Raw genomic sequence first — 15891 nt, 5'->3', positions numbered from 1 at the left:
ATATTACAGCTAACGTCTGTAGCGAAAGGTATTATTTGTTTCACGGGATTTAAAAAGAAACAATTAAATACTTAATACTTTATTGCTTAAATATAATACAAAGAATACAAAATAAATTACAAACACGTGGAATTAATATGTATTGAAATCAACTCTTTTTCTTTTAAAATAAAGAATAGAGAGAAATACTAAAACTTGAATTCATATAAATAAAAATTACAGCCAGCGTGATTTTTATAAATCTTAAGTACAAAGACAGTGATGGTGACAATTTTTTATGGTAGTGTTTTTGTTTTTATATTTTTGTTTTTCATTTTTGTATATATGTAAATAAGTTGTTTTATATTTATAGTTAAATTTATTTCTTTTAATTTTCTGTTAGTTTAATTATAATTGTAAATATTTTTCAGTTTATTATATAATAATTAATTGATGACCCTAATAATTATGTGTAATTAAAAGTAGTTTCATAAATTACATAATAATAAAAGTCAGTAATTGTATCTATCAGTGTCCATAATATGGGTCGTGTGGATACTGCGGCATGGCGTGCTGTGGCTCATACTGGGCGTGCTGAGGATAGTACGGAGGAGGCTGGAACATGTAATATGTCAATGTAGTTTTATCAATGCATTCTCAACTTGAAGGTTACCACTAAGTAACCTAGAACTTTGCTATGAATGCATACATTACAATCATATCTGAATGTCTTTGACTAATAATAACTACCTGCTATTCAAATTATTGACTTTATTATGTTTGTTCTTCCCTAGAAACGATCTTTATAATCATGTTATGACCACACACTTGTGATTTTTAAAATTTATGAACGTATTAGATATTAGGTATCAGTTGGGTTATTGATTAAGGAAAATATCGCGAAGAGTCTTATATTACTGAGAATTGATTAAAATATATGAAAACTAAATTAATAAAATTCACAATTCCTTTTTCATTGCGATTTGACAAAAAAATATTCTTTTTTACAATACGTATAAACCAATATAACACCTGTTAATAAAATAACCTTTAAGAATGTTTTAGAAAGCAGTTACTAACCTGACTATACATATTGTGAGTAGGTTTCTTTTTCTCTATCATTTCATGTTGATGTTTCTTGGCCGGCAAGTGGTTTGTCAACAAATCCTTTAGTTTCATTTTCGTGGATAGCAAATTAGATACTAGAGCCCTATTAAAAGCCCTTAGCTCTGTCAGCTTAGCCTTGATCGCCCAGATTCCATCCTTCAGCAAGTCCATTTTGCCGAGGTCGAGGTCGTCTTCCTCATTTTCCTCTTGGTCGTATGATGGAGTGTCGAAGACTGCTCTGAACAACTGCTGATCCTCTTCATCCAAATCAGTGTAACGTGGTTTTGAGAAAGCTGGAAAATTTAACAGTGTACGTCATGAGTTCCCAAAATTGTGTTATGAAAGCAAGGAACCATTTTTAATTAGTCAGGGTAGGCTAGGCAGTTATAGTTATATTAATTTAATAGGATTTTTGGAAACGAAGCAGCCAACGAGCTTGCCAGTTTGATGTTAAGGGGTCACTGTCTTTCACGGAAATAAAGATCAAACAGGGAAAAAGTCCCGCTTGCTGTCGATGACGACATTCTTCTTGTTCTTCTTGTTGACGACGATGTTCTTGAGAACTTAGTTGGGATGCCTCAATTAGTAAGTCTCATCTTTAAAAACTTTGAGAGACAAAGATGTAAGAAATATGTTATGTAGGTATGCTTGCTTTATCACAGACGAGATTGCAACTAGTTTAAGTATAAATAAGTAGTTCTACTGCAACTATAGAGATTCCACTACAATTTTCATTAAAATTACACTTCTTAAGATTTACGCAGCAGCTACACAGTATATCTTAGTAAACTTACCTGGAGTAATACAAAGTAAATAAAACACGAAGAGAAACATTTTACTCGTTATTTCCAATTTAAGTTTTTCGTTTTTGGGATTTCAATTATAAGCTGAAATCACGACAGACGTTTGTTTAAAATTTAAAAGTTCAATATTAAATTGTGAGTGCGATTCAGAGAGTATAAAAATAATATAAGTTTACCCTCTTCATACCCACATATATTTTAGTTCCGTTAGTGAAATAAAATTGTCTATGGTAGAGAAATATTTTGATGGGTATCAGAAAATTAAATTTTAATGTAGGTACGTAGGTTTTTATTATTAATTATATGTATTTGGAATGTGATAAAATTGTTTCTGGTTCCAGACCATCAACTGGTTTATCATGATTACGGAAATTAAAGTTTAAAAGTAAAAAATAAAAATAGCAACACCTGATTTACCACTTCCAATTTTTGTTGTGGACAATTGTTTAAAAAATGCTTCACAGATTAGTCCTTACGTATTCGTTTAAAACGTTATGACAACTGAAACTGTACTTTTAAAGAAATAAAATAACTCGTACATTTTGTGTATTTATTTATTTTAATGAGATCAAAGAATTATTAATGACTAATTTATTGCATTACTTAACACTGGGTAGGTAATTAGGTATTACCAGCTTAATTATATCGTACATTTTTGAACACATTTCTTGATATGTGAGAGTTCATAACATCTATGTAATTCGCGTAAAACTGCCAGTCCGCTCTGAATATAGAAATAAATCGCGTCGCCTTAGCAAATTGTATGACTACACCTGTTCGTAACAACTTCAGAGCGGACTAGCAATTTGGCGCAGACCATACCTACTTAATTTTTTTTTATAATATAAGAGTAGCAACCGAGCATGCAGCCCACCTGATGGTAAGTGGCTACTGCCGCCCATGGACAACTGTAATCAACTCCAGATTGGATTAGATATTCCTACCTGAGGTCGGCCACAGATGCGACGCTACCCCTGAGGACTAAACTGGAACGCCTCGGAGAAGTCTGTCTCCCTTACCACACCCTTCAAACCGGAACACAGCAGCGCCTAACACTGCTGTTATTAGGTAGAAATAGGTGTGGCGGTGGTGCCGCCGGAGTCGAACCTCGAAGGGTTCTACCACCTTCAAGATAAGTAATGTTAATAATATCTTATTCTATGTTATAAGTTCCTATGGCTACTTCGATTGTTTGGTATTAATCTCTACTAACTTATTCGTCATGTCGTAAATTTTAAATGGTGGAAAGACTTATTAAATTGAAGACTTATGTTAAACTATATCCTACTTTGCACGATACACTTATTGCACGATACCATTACAAATTACGTAAATATTTGAAATACACAGTAAATTATTTAAGTATCTAAACGTTCTAAAACTATCGAAGAGTAATTTAAGTGCAGTATTAAACCTTTGTGTTAATATTACGAATGTTTACGATCGTTTTCACTATTGGTGCTTAAACGTTTAATTTTTCCAAACATAATGTTGTTTTTATCGACTGAGGAGCCACTTTTTGGAAAGTTTGGACGTGATAGTTGTGATTTATTGTTTTCTTTATTAATACTAAATTGTATTCGTGCATCTTAGCAATTATTTTTTTACTAATATATGAGATCAATTTAAATTATTATTAATACAATCGCAACAAAAATAAAATATTTCATTTTACGTCACATTATAATATAGCGACTGCCATCTAAGTCACTTACGAATGTGCGACCCTTTTTATGACTTACTTTACTAAATTAATATCAGGATCTATTAATCTATATTGTAGGTACGTATTGCTTAGTATTGTAATACTATATAGGCAATACACCTACCTATGTCTTAATTTAGACGAAATAATGACATAACGTCTTACAAAACAAACAATCCAAATTGGTGTGCTATAACTTATAATATTAATAATGAACTTAAGACTGTAAGTAGTACATACACTTAGGTATAAATATTTAGATGTTAAAGAAAAAAATTAAGAGGAAGGTGAGTCATGCGCGAGATCCACAATCTATAGGTACATAATTGTAAGTACATATCTAATGAATGCACGTTGATTAAAATATCATAACTATATGAACACACTCATTCATATCCATTATAATATCCAAAAACTAAACTACAACTACAAATAAATAAATACTATTCAGAAATGATGCCTAGATGCCCAGTTAATAGTTTACTGGAAGACCATCTTTGTACGGTTTTCTGTCTCTGTCATTTATTTTTATTTATTTATTTATTATTTATTCTCACACAATACAGATATACGAAAAAAGAAACAAACACATCATTGTTCTTTTTTTGAACGTGTGTTTGTTATTAATATGAGCAGTTAAACAAGCCATACGCCGCCTCCTGCGATTCCGTGCCGCGACTAGAAGCGGGCGCGGCGGCGCGACTGTCACAAGGCCGCGCGACTCTTGTACAAGTCGTCGTCCAGCTCGAACGCTGGGTCGGCGTACCCGGAGTCGTCGTAGCGGAGGGAGCTGGGAATTGTCACGCACATTATTTCACTGTATTTTATAGATTAATTTCACGAATAACGTTTAGTGATAAGAAAGCATCGTTTATAGTAAATTATTCTGTAGTCTGAAATTGATATATTAGTAAAATCAATGGAAATTTATTTCCACGATGTCTATAGATGTAGGTAAAAGATTCTTTGATTTTAAATTGAACTTTCGTACTTATGTTGTATCCGTAAATAGATGAGGAATGTGGACGATGAGGAAAATGCTACACTTACGCGCGTGTTTATCACGAGCTAAGCTTCTTAATAACTATTACTTTCTTTAAGTATTATTATATTCTCAACCTAAGAATCTTTGCATGCCGTAAAAATAGATCAATCATGTACCTATCTAAATTAGAAGTGCAGGTGAAATTAGTCTACGTCTACTTTACTTAGTTTATACTCTAGCAATTCATATAAAATTTAAAATGCGTTACCGATCAGGAGTCCTGGTCCTGCAGCGGGAGGGTGGCGGTGAGCGAGAGGAAGCTCGTAGGAGAGTTGGGTCGTCGTATCTGCGCGACACCACTGTGAAGTCGTGGTGCGCGTCTATGAGCTTCTGTAGTCTGGACACCATCTCGAAGTCCGACACTGATGCCGGCACCAGTATGCCGAGCAACTTGGCGATTGAGTTTCTGCAACAGGGAAATTAGTTTCAAGGATTTAGTAAGGAGCTTCAGATCTCCCAAATTAAGCCCTCAGCGGAGTACAGGATCCTATTGACATGAATGGGACATTGTTATTCAAATCTTCGTGTCAAAGGAATTGCAGTGGCCAATGAATATTAGGTGGACTGCGTGCCTATATGCTGCTTCAGTCATATAAAAAAATATACGTGTATTTATCAAGGAAGTGACTTATTTCTGTATAACTTAAATTACTTATAGCAATCTAGACATAAGTGTAATTCTGTCTGCGGTTGAATATAATGTATTTTTTATTACCAGGTAATTTATTATTTTCATTTATATAAAAAATCGTGTCTTAAGTATCTTGTTTCATTAAACGTCTTAAAAATTCAGAGTACTTATAGCATTTTTGGGCATTCGTATTATTTTATGTAGTTTACGTACAAAATGTAAGTAAGTATAATGTTTTGTCTCTAGTTACTATGAAGTCCGTATTAGTTAGTCTACTGCTGAACACAAGCCTTTTCCCCACCATTTACTTCCACTATTCACCACTTCTTCTAATAAATCACTCACCTAAAGCTAGTCAATTGGGCCTCCCGTCGCTGGCACTCCGCAAGAGCCTCTTTAGTCCGCGCCAAGTCGTCTCTCATAATGCTGAGTTGGTGCTCCGTAGTGGTCCGTTCTTGTTCGAAGGTCTCTCCAGTCGCTCTGACCTGGTCTTTCAGAACGTTCACCTTTCGGGTGTATCTTGCTCGCAACAACTCTGCTTCGTCCAACTTCTTCTGAAGTTCTTCCACTTTACGCGCTCGTTCTAATGATGTAATCTATGATAAAGTATTTAATGTAGAATCATCCAGTCTTGGAAAATGTATTTTTAGAACTCAGTTTAGATGTGAACCTTATAATTAAGATTTCGTCAGTCGGTCTGTTACAACGTGTTTTTGTCTAACGGTTGAAGGGCTTTAGCTGTTGAGTCTTTAGTTATAATCTCGAATATTATAAAACTATAGTGAAAAATCTAATTTATACAAATTTATAAAAATCCAAGCGTCATACTTACTGTGATTATAGCACAAACTTTAAAGTAAATTATCACACAATAAAAATTGGTCAAATGTGACTTAGATTGGCGCTAAATATACCAAATTGTGTGATGGTACGGAATTCTCAGAGTGCTAATCGATTTCACATTTGGCCGATTTTCCTTATTTTAATTACATTAACAATTAATGAGATACATCATGATTGCATAGATATAAATCTGTGTGCAGTGAATAAATCTTTAAAATCTTATACAGGTATTAAAATGTTTTGTAAAGAGCTCGTTATTTATAAATATAAATAAAAATTAAATTTTATTATTTAAATTACAAAGAACTAACTATAGAGGTCTTCATCTACGGAATGTAATGTTGGAACAACGCTTCTTTGTTTAGTGGATAACGGATATTTGCAATATAGATATATTGCGCTCACCGTACATTATATACCTTTGAATGAGATCACGGTTGAGTTAGTAAATTGCTTTGACCTTGCAAATAAATTGTTCTAGTAAATCTACTTTACCACAACATCTATATTTATGATCGATATTCCTGTATTGGATGGAAATGTAAAGTAATTTTTTCTGGTAATTTCGGTGGTACCTACTTATCAACGAAAGCAGTATCGTGTGACAGATCTGGTTTCTTTTTTTAAAAGGTACTCCTTATTTTTCATCTTTTGTTAAATTATTAATAATTAATAATAATCCATGTTAATAATATTCTGGAGGAGAGCATTTTCATTGTACGAGTAAAGTATCATTTGAAGTAAAGCTCTTAAGGAGTAGTCTAATTTTGGCAAAACCTACTCATATAGCAATAGCTATCATAAGTTAACTATTTATAAATATAAGTAGCACTGCTGTTTCAGATTTTAACAACTGTTTAAATATACACACACTAAGGAAGATTAAGTTACTTCCATGTGTGGTTCCAACATAGGTACATACTTTAGGTAGTGCTACTGTTATATTTGGAGTTGCTTATAGAATGCACAATAAAGGCAGTGCCCGCTTAATATTGGATGAACAGCGCGTTATTTAAGTGTTTAAAGCATAGTATAAAAATACCGAATACTATTTTGCGACCAATATCAAGATCAAAATAATCTGCGAGGCGCGACGCTTATGTCGTGCGATCCTCAGGTTCGCTGTTCCCGCCAAGTCACACCAGTTGCTACACTTAAAAACAATTGGGTTAAATTTATAGTCGTTATCCATATCAATAAAATATAAGTACCTTATACTCTGCTGCATCAGCGAGTTGTGCGTTTAAGTCGCGAGTCTGTGCACGAGCTTCACTTAGTTGAACGGCGAGTTTGTCGCACTGTCGCGCGAGCTTCTTGCTACGCGACACCGCTTCGTCGCGCTCTGCTTGGAGAACCGCTCGTACTCGGGAACTCTCTTCCTACATTAACATTTAGTGTAAAAATTGGCATATTTTATAAATAATTCAAATTTGTTATTACACAGTTAAGTCTACAGTCTACGATATGCCAATGATCAACGTTAAGTCTACCTATTGTCTCGTTAATTTCTTTTTGTGGAACAATATCCCATAATTATATTGTAATTGGAGACTCGCACTAGTTTTAACCATAACCGTCATATTACAGAAACTCATGCACAATATTGGGTCGTTATCGAAAATATTGTTATCAAATAGTTACTAAGTGATCCATCAGAAGGTTAAAGAGAGGTAAAATCACAGGACAGATGGGATGACAACATGAAACAGGAACTGGAATAGCATAAGGAGTAGTTAGACAGAAAACAGAATGTTGATGTACATATTGATTTAAAATACCTTGTTTTACCTACTAACGATTAGGTTACTACTCAGGAGAGCGCGTTGAGTCATGTTCTCAAATGAAAACGATTAATTGAAAATCTATTGAACCTTGCGTCCTAGTGAAACGCAACTGCTAAACTAGTACAATGCTATTGTATAACACTAGTCTTCCACTAGTGATTTTGTCAGCGTATACAAGTCATTAAAACACGTTAAAGTTATTAAAGCACATTAAGGGTAAGATAAAAATTATGGTGATGCTTAAATATAGATTTATAAAAGTAAAAACTTTTGATTATTTAGAAATGGCCTACAAACTATGCCTACAAATTAAAACTATGCCTAGAAATTTGAATGATTTTGTGAACAGGAACGACGCCTTTGGTGTGGTGAAGAAAGCGTTTATTATTGCAATTCGTTCTATACAATACTATATATTTCTACCTAAAGAGTATGACCAAATAATAACCTATATTTACCAATTGTGTGGCAACTACTTACCTGCACGCTTAACTTGCGTCGCAGTAAATCTAAATGCAAGTCTTTCCTTTGTAGCTGCTCTCTCAGTATTCTTATTCGCCGCTGAAGTTGATACACTACGGCAGTCTGGAATTTAATTTATGACCGAGATTTCGATAATAATTAAATAAATAAATAAATCCTGTTCAATTGATTATTGTAGGTTTTTCTTAATTTTGATAAATTATATTTAAAAGCTACGTATTTTATGTACCTGCTGGGGTATGTTTGTTGTTAAAATCCAATGTGGGTTTAAGAAGACAAACTTTCGATAAACAACGGTGCATTGACGGTGCATTTTGAAAATCAATGTTTTTATATTAAATGGGCATTCAAATATATTATCTATAGCTATGTCAAATATCGACCACTAGACGAAAACTAGTCGCATAAAATGTAGCTATGGAGTTTATGTCGATCTAAATAAATCTAATACTAAATACGCAACGATTTTTATAAAATGTTTCTAGATAAGAATATCTGTAATGTGAAAAGCGATATTACTTGGTAGGTCGTTATACATTTTGCATCTAATATTTCATATATAATACTCATTCACTACCGATAGATATTTACCCGATTATTATTTATTATACCACTTCGACTTAAATATATCAATTAAAATATCAGTTTGTGACAAGTTACTTGGCAATGCTATGTGCTACGTTCGTACCGATTCTAATTTAAAATACTAGTCTACATTTGCTATTATTATTTTTATCATTACATTATATAATAACTGGTTGATATTAAATAACTGGTGATAAAATGATTTTAAGTGTTTAATTACACATGATCCAAGCGTCATTTATGCCATGCTTTTTCCTACCGTGCGCTTGGTGGCTTAAATGTAATTAAGTGGAATATTACACGTTATTATTTGTTTTTTATTTATTTAAATGAGCACCACTTAAACCTACACGATACTGTCATGCCAATTTGCTATATCGTACGTCAGCTTACTTCTTTTAGATACGGTAAATCATGGAAAGACCTTTCCCGGCGAAGTCTCGGTAGAGTGCCATAGTATCCATAATAAAGCAGCTATATAAAACATACACAATTTAATATTAAAATAACTGAAACTACTTCAACACATAGTAGCTGCGTTGTCATAATTCACATTGTTATAACATTTTCACGTCGTTTGTTCCTAGTCCCATAGAAACGGGAAGTCCATGGAAATTGTGTAAGCTTTTCGATTTCTGAAATATTTTAATAAAGTTATTCTTCTTACACAAGAAAAACTGTTATTGTTTATTTACATGTACTACTTTATCCTTTTTTCTTCTTTAAACATTTATACACAAGCAGATTACACGAAAATAACTATAAAGTGTTTTAACTTTTTTGTTTGTTTCAAATTAAGTATTTTTATGACTTAACAATTGAAAGGATTTTAATCGTCCTATTTATTAACATATTTTAAAACCTTTAAGTAGGTATCGAATACTCGATCAATTTCAAGATACATATCTTTTATAATAAAAAGAACATTCATACCTACTCTTCCAACCATTCAGATTATAAATAAGTCCGACATATTAAAATTATGTGTGGTATGATCTTTCTCTTCCGGGTTTGGAACGCTGTGGACTGACCTTGTCTACGATTTTATCGCTCTCGAGCCTCGCCAGTTGCTCGGCGCGGTGTATTATCGAGTCGGTGTGCAGCTCTATGCCGATGTCCTGGGTCAACTCATCCATATTTAGCGTGCGGCTCAATCGCTCGAGGAATGCCACGAACTAGTGTCAACAATATACATTCTGTTATGTTATAAAAACTTGCTCTAGTCGGTGCTTTTCCACGTCTACATAGTTGCTTATTACTATGCGTTGATCTACTTATGGATTTTTTTATTACAGAAGCTAGTCGATACACATTATGTATTAGTCACTATTAGCATTAATTCTACGAAGGTAATTTTTGTATTGGTATTCGCATAATATAGCTTTAATATTAAACGAAGAACAATGTAACAGGAAGACGAAAAATTCGGCATACTATACTTCATACTGTACCATTCACATACATAATTATTATGTATCAATTAACAATCAGAAAATATTAAATTCCATTTATAAGAGGTACATACGTTCGCCTTGTCTTTACGCAAGTTGTCCCGAGATACTTCTAAGGTGTTCAGTTCGGCCTCCAGCTTGTGGACCTTTGATTCTAACATATTGCGCTCGTCCTCGAGGATTCGAACGCGGGTGCTCACTTGATCATGCATGTGCGCTGTTCTGCTGAGTTGCTGTGACTCCATTCCAAGTTTTTCACGCAGGGCCTCCAGTTGCTGTTGAATTGAAACCACCGTAGGAATGTAGTGTTAACATAAGTTGAGAGTAGCTATGTATTCTAGGTAGTCGGAGCCTTTATGCAATGAAAACACAGATCGATGCTTGTAACAGAAATTAATGATTACCTACTTGCTTTACAGTTATGTGAAAGAAAACATCGTGAGGGTGGATCGTCCTATGTGGCAAAAAGTTTCTATAAAGCATTATATAGTTTTTCAAAGTCCCAGCGTACTGGATTGGCCTAAGTTATTCGTTCGTATATCATAAAATAATCTTGTTGTCACTGGTAACATTATGAAAGCACTTCAGTAGGGTGCACCGGATGTACGTGTGTAAAAATACTTACCACAGTTTTATCCTTGTTGTCACCTAAGATTTCTCGAATTCTATCTTTAATGGTGCTTTCGTGAGCTTCAACAAATCTTGTCGGTAAACTAAGAAGAATCGCTATGGATTCCATTGTATTCCGAAATTCAGTTTGCAGTCTTTGGTATTTTTCATCGCGATGTCTCAAATCCTCTGCAATGTATTTAATTTTATTATTGTATTATTTTATACAATACATTTGTTGAACTGCAATTTATGAACACTTTAAGCCCAGTAGATATAGATCCTTATACTGTGCTTTAAGCGTAGGTAATCGAGTAACTTACGTAATTATTTTTACATTCCAGTTAAAATCGGACGGCTGTTATAACTTTTTTATTTCCGATCGGAACAATAAACTTATTCGATATGAAGCAAAATAATTATTAGGTACCTACTTACTTATATACATATTATACATACTTTAATCTTCTGTATAATTATTTAGGTATATCCTAATCTTGAATGTGGTAGGTATTTGTCTACGAATAACGTAAAATCTTACCTTTAAGTTGTATGATCAGTGATTCATTTTGGTTAACATTATCCGTTACAACATTTAAGTTTTTGCTGCAGTGCGACAACTTTTCTCTCGCTTCATGCAGTTCTCTTTCCAATACTCTGTTGGATACAGATAATGATTCTTTTTCTTGTTTTAACCTCTCGATGTCTAGAAGTTGACTAGATAGTTGTCGTTGAAGAATGTCTTTGTCGGAATTAGCTCTTTCTAATGTATCTCTACAACTTCGCAGGTCTTGTTCTATTGTAGATAAGTTTTCTGATGTATTTAAACATTTATTTTTGAGTCTTGATACGTCTTGCACAAGTTCTGCAGCCTTAATTATAAGGCTTTCTGGAGAATGAGTATGTGTTGTGTCACAGAAATCAGTTTCCAAGGCAGCCGATAAACGCCTAATGAGATCATGGAATTGACAGCGAGCATTTTCTTTTTGCTGTTCTTCATTGTGACATTCTATTTCGAGTGATCTTAACTTTTTTTCTAAATCTTTTATTTTCTCTTCGTGGTAACGGTTATCACGTTGTAGTGTTTGAACTGTAAGATCACTCCTTCCCTGTGAAGCTTGTAGATTTCTATGTATGTCCTCGAGATCCTGAATCTTCTTTTTGAGAGATGATATGATTGCATTTTGTCGTGCATTTTGCTCTCGCAGGTGATCAATCTCCACTTGCTGTTCGAGAATTCTTTGGTCCCGAGATAACATTTGATTTTTTAAATCAGTATTCTGAAATAAGACCATTAATAGTTAAAATTATATTACTTTTGGCTACATACCGGTTACAAATATAAAGTCCCTTACTTCTGAAATTAGCTTATCTCTTTTGTACTGTAATCCCGCTAAATCACTTCTCAAGGAGGTAATGACATCAGTTCCAATATCTGGGTCCATCTGGAATAGTTTGATAATAAAATTGTTTTGTAGACAATATTACCTATACCTAAGATGAATTATTTCACGAGAACTCACAAAACTCCATTGCGGCTCAAAAATGTATCTGCGATGGAGGTTATGACAGTAAACAAGGGGAAGACAGAGTACTGTGGTATGCAAAAGTCGACTAGTTGAAGGTAAGGAGGCATTTCCCGTACAAAGTGTAGCGTGATAGGGGTTGCTATTTCAAGCGTGCAAAGAGTCACGATATCTTCCTATTTACGGACTCCGGTAAAGCTGCTACGCAACGCAAGTTAGTAATTTACATAGAAGGTAGTATAGCCGAATGATTGTTTTTTTATTGATCAGATGCCAATAATGAGGACACGGCATTGCAAATTAACATACCGGAAGAGCATTTCTCAAATCGGCATTTTTGTTTGTTGTGGTACAAATAACGATACGTACCTACCTACTGTTTTTTCATTAGGTAGCTAATGTCTATCATCATTATTATTGCAGTAGTGGCTTTTTCATTGTCAACTTATTATTTATTTTAATTAGTAATAAGTAGTCTACTAATTATTAAATACACATATGTATAACTTTTTTGCGTAAAATTAATTATACTTAATTTGCTTAAATGGTAAAAAATATTTTGAGAAAATCTGTCGCTTGAGGTTCTTTTAAAAAAGCTCTTTAGGGCTTGTGTAATCTACCAATCCACACTACAGTAGCGTGATAGAGTATGACCTAAGTTCCTCTCACTCTGAGAGGAGACTAGTTAGCTGGGTGTTAGATGGATGACGACAGTTGTGTTAATAACAACTACTGTCTTGAACTGATCCATGTATAGTCCGCGTAAAACTGCTAGTCCGCTCTGAATATATAAATGTCGCCATAGTAAATTTACCAGCTTTAAATAGGTAACTAAGTATTAAATCCAAATAAAGTAACTATGAAGATAAAGAGCTGAAGTTAAAGACCTGCATTTATGTAATCGCACCCTTACTTTCAGCGAAATCCGTGCAAGGTACGACATTGAAAAGTGCTTCAAATAAGTACATAGGGTGTACAGGGCCGCTTGCAATGTAATGTGATCGTCTGCGTTCCTAAATCATTATAATTTTAAAATTCGCGGCTTTGGTATAGTACCGTTAAGATGACGTAGGTGTACTTATCAAGAATGGTGTTAAAACTTACAATATGCTCTATTTTTTATAATCTAAGATAGGTACATCATTACACCATTATAGTAGCACTGAAACACTGTTTTTAGTTTGTAAGGCTGGGCTGGCGTTTCAAACCTGTTTCAATCCACTCGTATACAAATCGATATTTATTTCTAAAGCATTTAAGTTATCGATAAATTACTATAGCATTTTCTAGCATTTAAAATTACAGCAACTGACAATTATATTAGGATAACTGCCCTAATTACTTTTTGTTGCAAATTCGATCTACAGATACGCGAAGCTTACATTCTTATAATATTATGTATATGTTACTCGAAAACCCTGAACTGCGTTAAATCGTAGGATTTGCCGGTTAGTCCTAAAGTTAACCAACTAACTACCGTAAAGTCCGAAATGATCCGTGATCATTCGATCAACAATACCAACATTGATATCGTTTATTTCGGTCTTTTACCACCATTTCAAAGGTGGTAGAACCCTTTGTGGTTCGACTCGGGCGGCACCACCACCGCCACACCTATTTCTACCTCATAACAGCCGTGTTTAGCGTTGCTGTGTTGTATTTTGAAGGGTGTGGTAAGGGTGACATACTTTTCCGAGGCGTTCCAGCTTAGTCCTCAGAGGTAGAGGCGCATCTGTGACCGACCTCGGGTAGGAATATCTACTCCTATATTATAAAGAAAAAATAACTCAGGATTCACCGAAGTTCAGGCTTTACAGTAACGTATATAGATAAATAATGCATATAATTCCACTCACGCCCGTTTTTTAATTAAAGTACCTACAGAAATGGTCAGATTGCGATTCAATTAGTAGACAAAACATTAGATTTTCAACTTTATTAGGTAGGTAGATGAAGGTGGTTTAATTCTTTATGGTTCGACTTTGGAGGCATCTCCGCTACACCTATATACCAGAAGTGTTAAGCGCTACTATGTTCTGTTTCGAAGGGTGCGGAAAGAGAGATATAGGTAAGTATTACATATCGATACCTTAATTCGCAAATCAGCCAACTCCACTTTTTGTCAAAATGTTTTTTTTTTAATTTATTTTGATAGTAAATGGTGTTGAACGAAATCAAAATAAATAAAAAAAAACATTTTGACAAAAAGTGGAGTTGGCTGATTTGCGAATTAAAGGTAGGTACATATCCGAAGATTTGCAATTTAGTCCTCCGGAGTAGCATCGCATCTGTAGTCTACTTCAGATACCTAGTGCCTAGACATCTGTGATTAATCACACTAGCCACTTACCATCAGGTAAACAAGCTCGTTTGTTACTTCTGTATTATGAAAAAAGATTATTATTATTATGATAATATCTACGTATTGACAATAATATATTTTGAACAAATTAGAAGATATAGGTACCTATAAATTCCATTATTTTTGTAGTGATTTGTGTACCAAGAAATATAAGTAAAACAATGGTAGCTTCATCTTTTTTACGTTTACTTCTAACAATATTACTGTCCACAAATGACAATGAAATAAATATATAAATAATATTGTAGAATGTTATCATAAAATTACTTACTTCTGAAGGACTTTTACGTAGTACTTCGTAAATTTTCCAGTCTTCTTTACCGTCCTTGCTTTCTTCTTCCGCCATAGTTAACTATTTGTTTCAAGCTTCAAAAAGAATCTTAAGATGTTTTAAGTGTTGGTTATTACGCCTTTATAACATTTTAATTTTCTAAGAAACCCTACACTAGCTTCTGCGTTGCTAAGCGCTATGAAAACGTAAACAAGAAAATCGATTTTACTTCGTTTCATGTACTTATTTTACATTGTGCTTTCCGTTGTGGAATGTTTTTTTTTATATGGAGTAGCAGACGAGCACGCAGTCCACCTGGTGGTAAGTGGCTACTGCCGCCCATGGACATCTGTAATCAACCCCAGATAGGAGGATTATATGCTCCTACCTGAGGTCGGCCACAGATGCGCCGCTACCCCTGAGGATTAAGCTGGAACGCCTCGTAAAAGTCTGTCTCTCTTACCACACCCTTCAAAACGGAACACAGCAGCGCCTAACACTGCTGTTATTAGGTAGAAATAGGTGTGGCAGTGGTGCCGCCGGAGTCAAACCACAAAGGGTTCTACCACCTTCAAAATCCTTTTTGCTATCGAAGTAATAATATAATTTGTCGTTATAAATCCACAGCCTATTGACGTTGTAAGTAATCTTAGAACGTATTTAGATTTCACAGCCCATTTCGTATGACGGGTATCAATTCAATTGTT

General features: G+C 34.2%; 2 protein-coding genes across 2 annotated transcripts; both read right to left on the bottom strand.

The window, feature by feature from the left end:
• Positions 1-63: 63 nt before the first annotated feature.
• Positions 64-1956, bottom strand: LOC140749799 (uncharacterized). Its single transcript, XM_073082959.1, has 3 exons — positions 1881-1956; positions 1060-1379; positions 64-594 (listed from the first exon to the last, which is right to left on the bottom strand). The coding sequence occupies exons 1-3, from the start codon at positions 1918-1920 to the stop codon at positions 508-510; spliced, it is 447 nt and encodes a 148-aa protein (XP_072939060.1). The 5' UTR covers positions 1921-1956; the 3' UTR covers positions 64-507.
• Positions 1957-3781: 1825 nt separating this feature from the next.
• On the bottom strand, positions 3782-15314 carry LOC140749798 (coiled-coil domain-containing protein 170). The gene is made up of 11 exons (XM_073082957.1): positions 15185-15314; positions 12381-12470; positions 11567-12305; positions 11042-11214; positions 10491-10691; positions 9997-10140; positions 8378-8482; positions 7325-7492; positions 5616-5866; positions 4848-5045; positions 3782-4384 (listed from the first exon to the last, which is right to left on the bottom strand). The coding sequence occupies exons 1-11, from the start codon at positions 15257-15259 to the stop codon at positions 4300-4302; spliced, it is 2229 nt and encodes a 742-aa protein (XP_072939058.1). The 5' UTR covers positions 15260-15314; the 3' UTR covers positions 3782-4299.
• Between the last annotated feature and the right edge of the window lie 577 nt (positions 15315-15891).

The sequence above is a fragment of the Epargyreus clarus genome, unplaced genomic scaffold (assembly GCF_041222505.1).
Source record: "Epargyreus clarus isolate Ecla_fem2 unplaced genomic scaffold, WU_Ecla_fem_2.2 ptg000018l, whole genome shotgun sequence".
Lineage (NCBI taxonomy): Eukaryota > Metazoa > Arthropoda > Insecta > Lepidoptera > Hesperiidae > Epargyreus > Epargyreus clarus.
The sequence above is the reverse complement of the archived record's forward strand: the minus strand, read 5'-3'. Positions and strand labels throughout refer to the sequence as shown.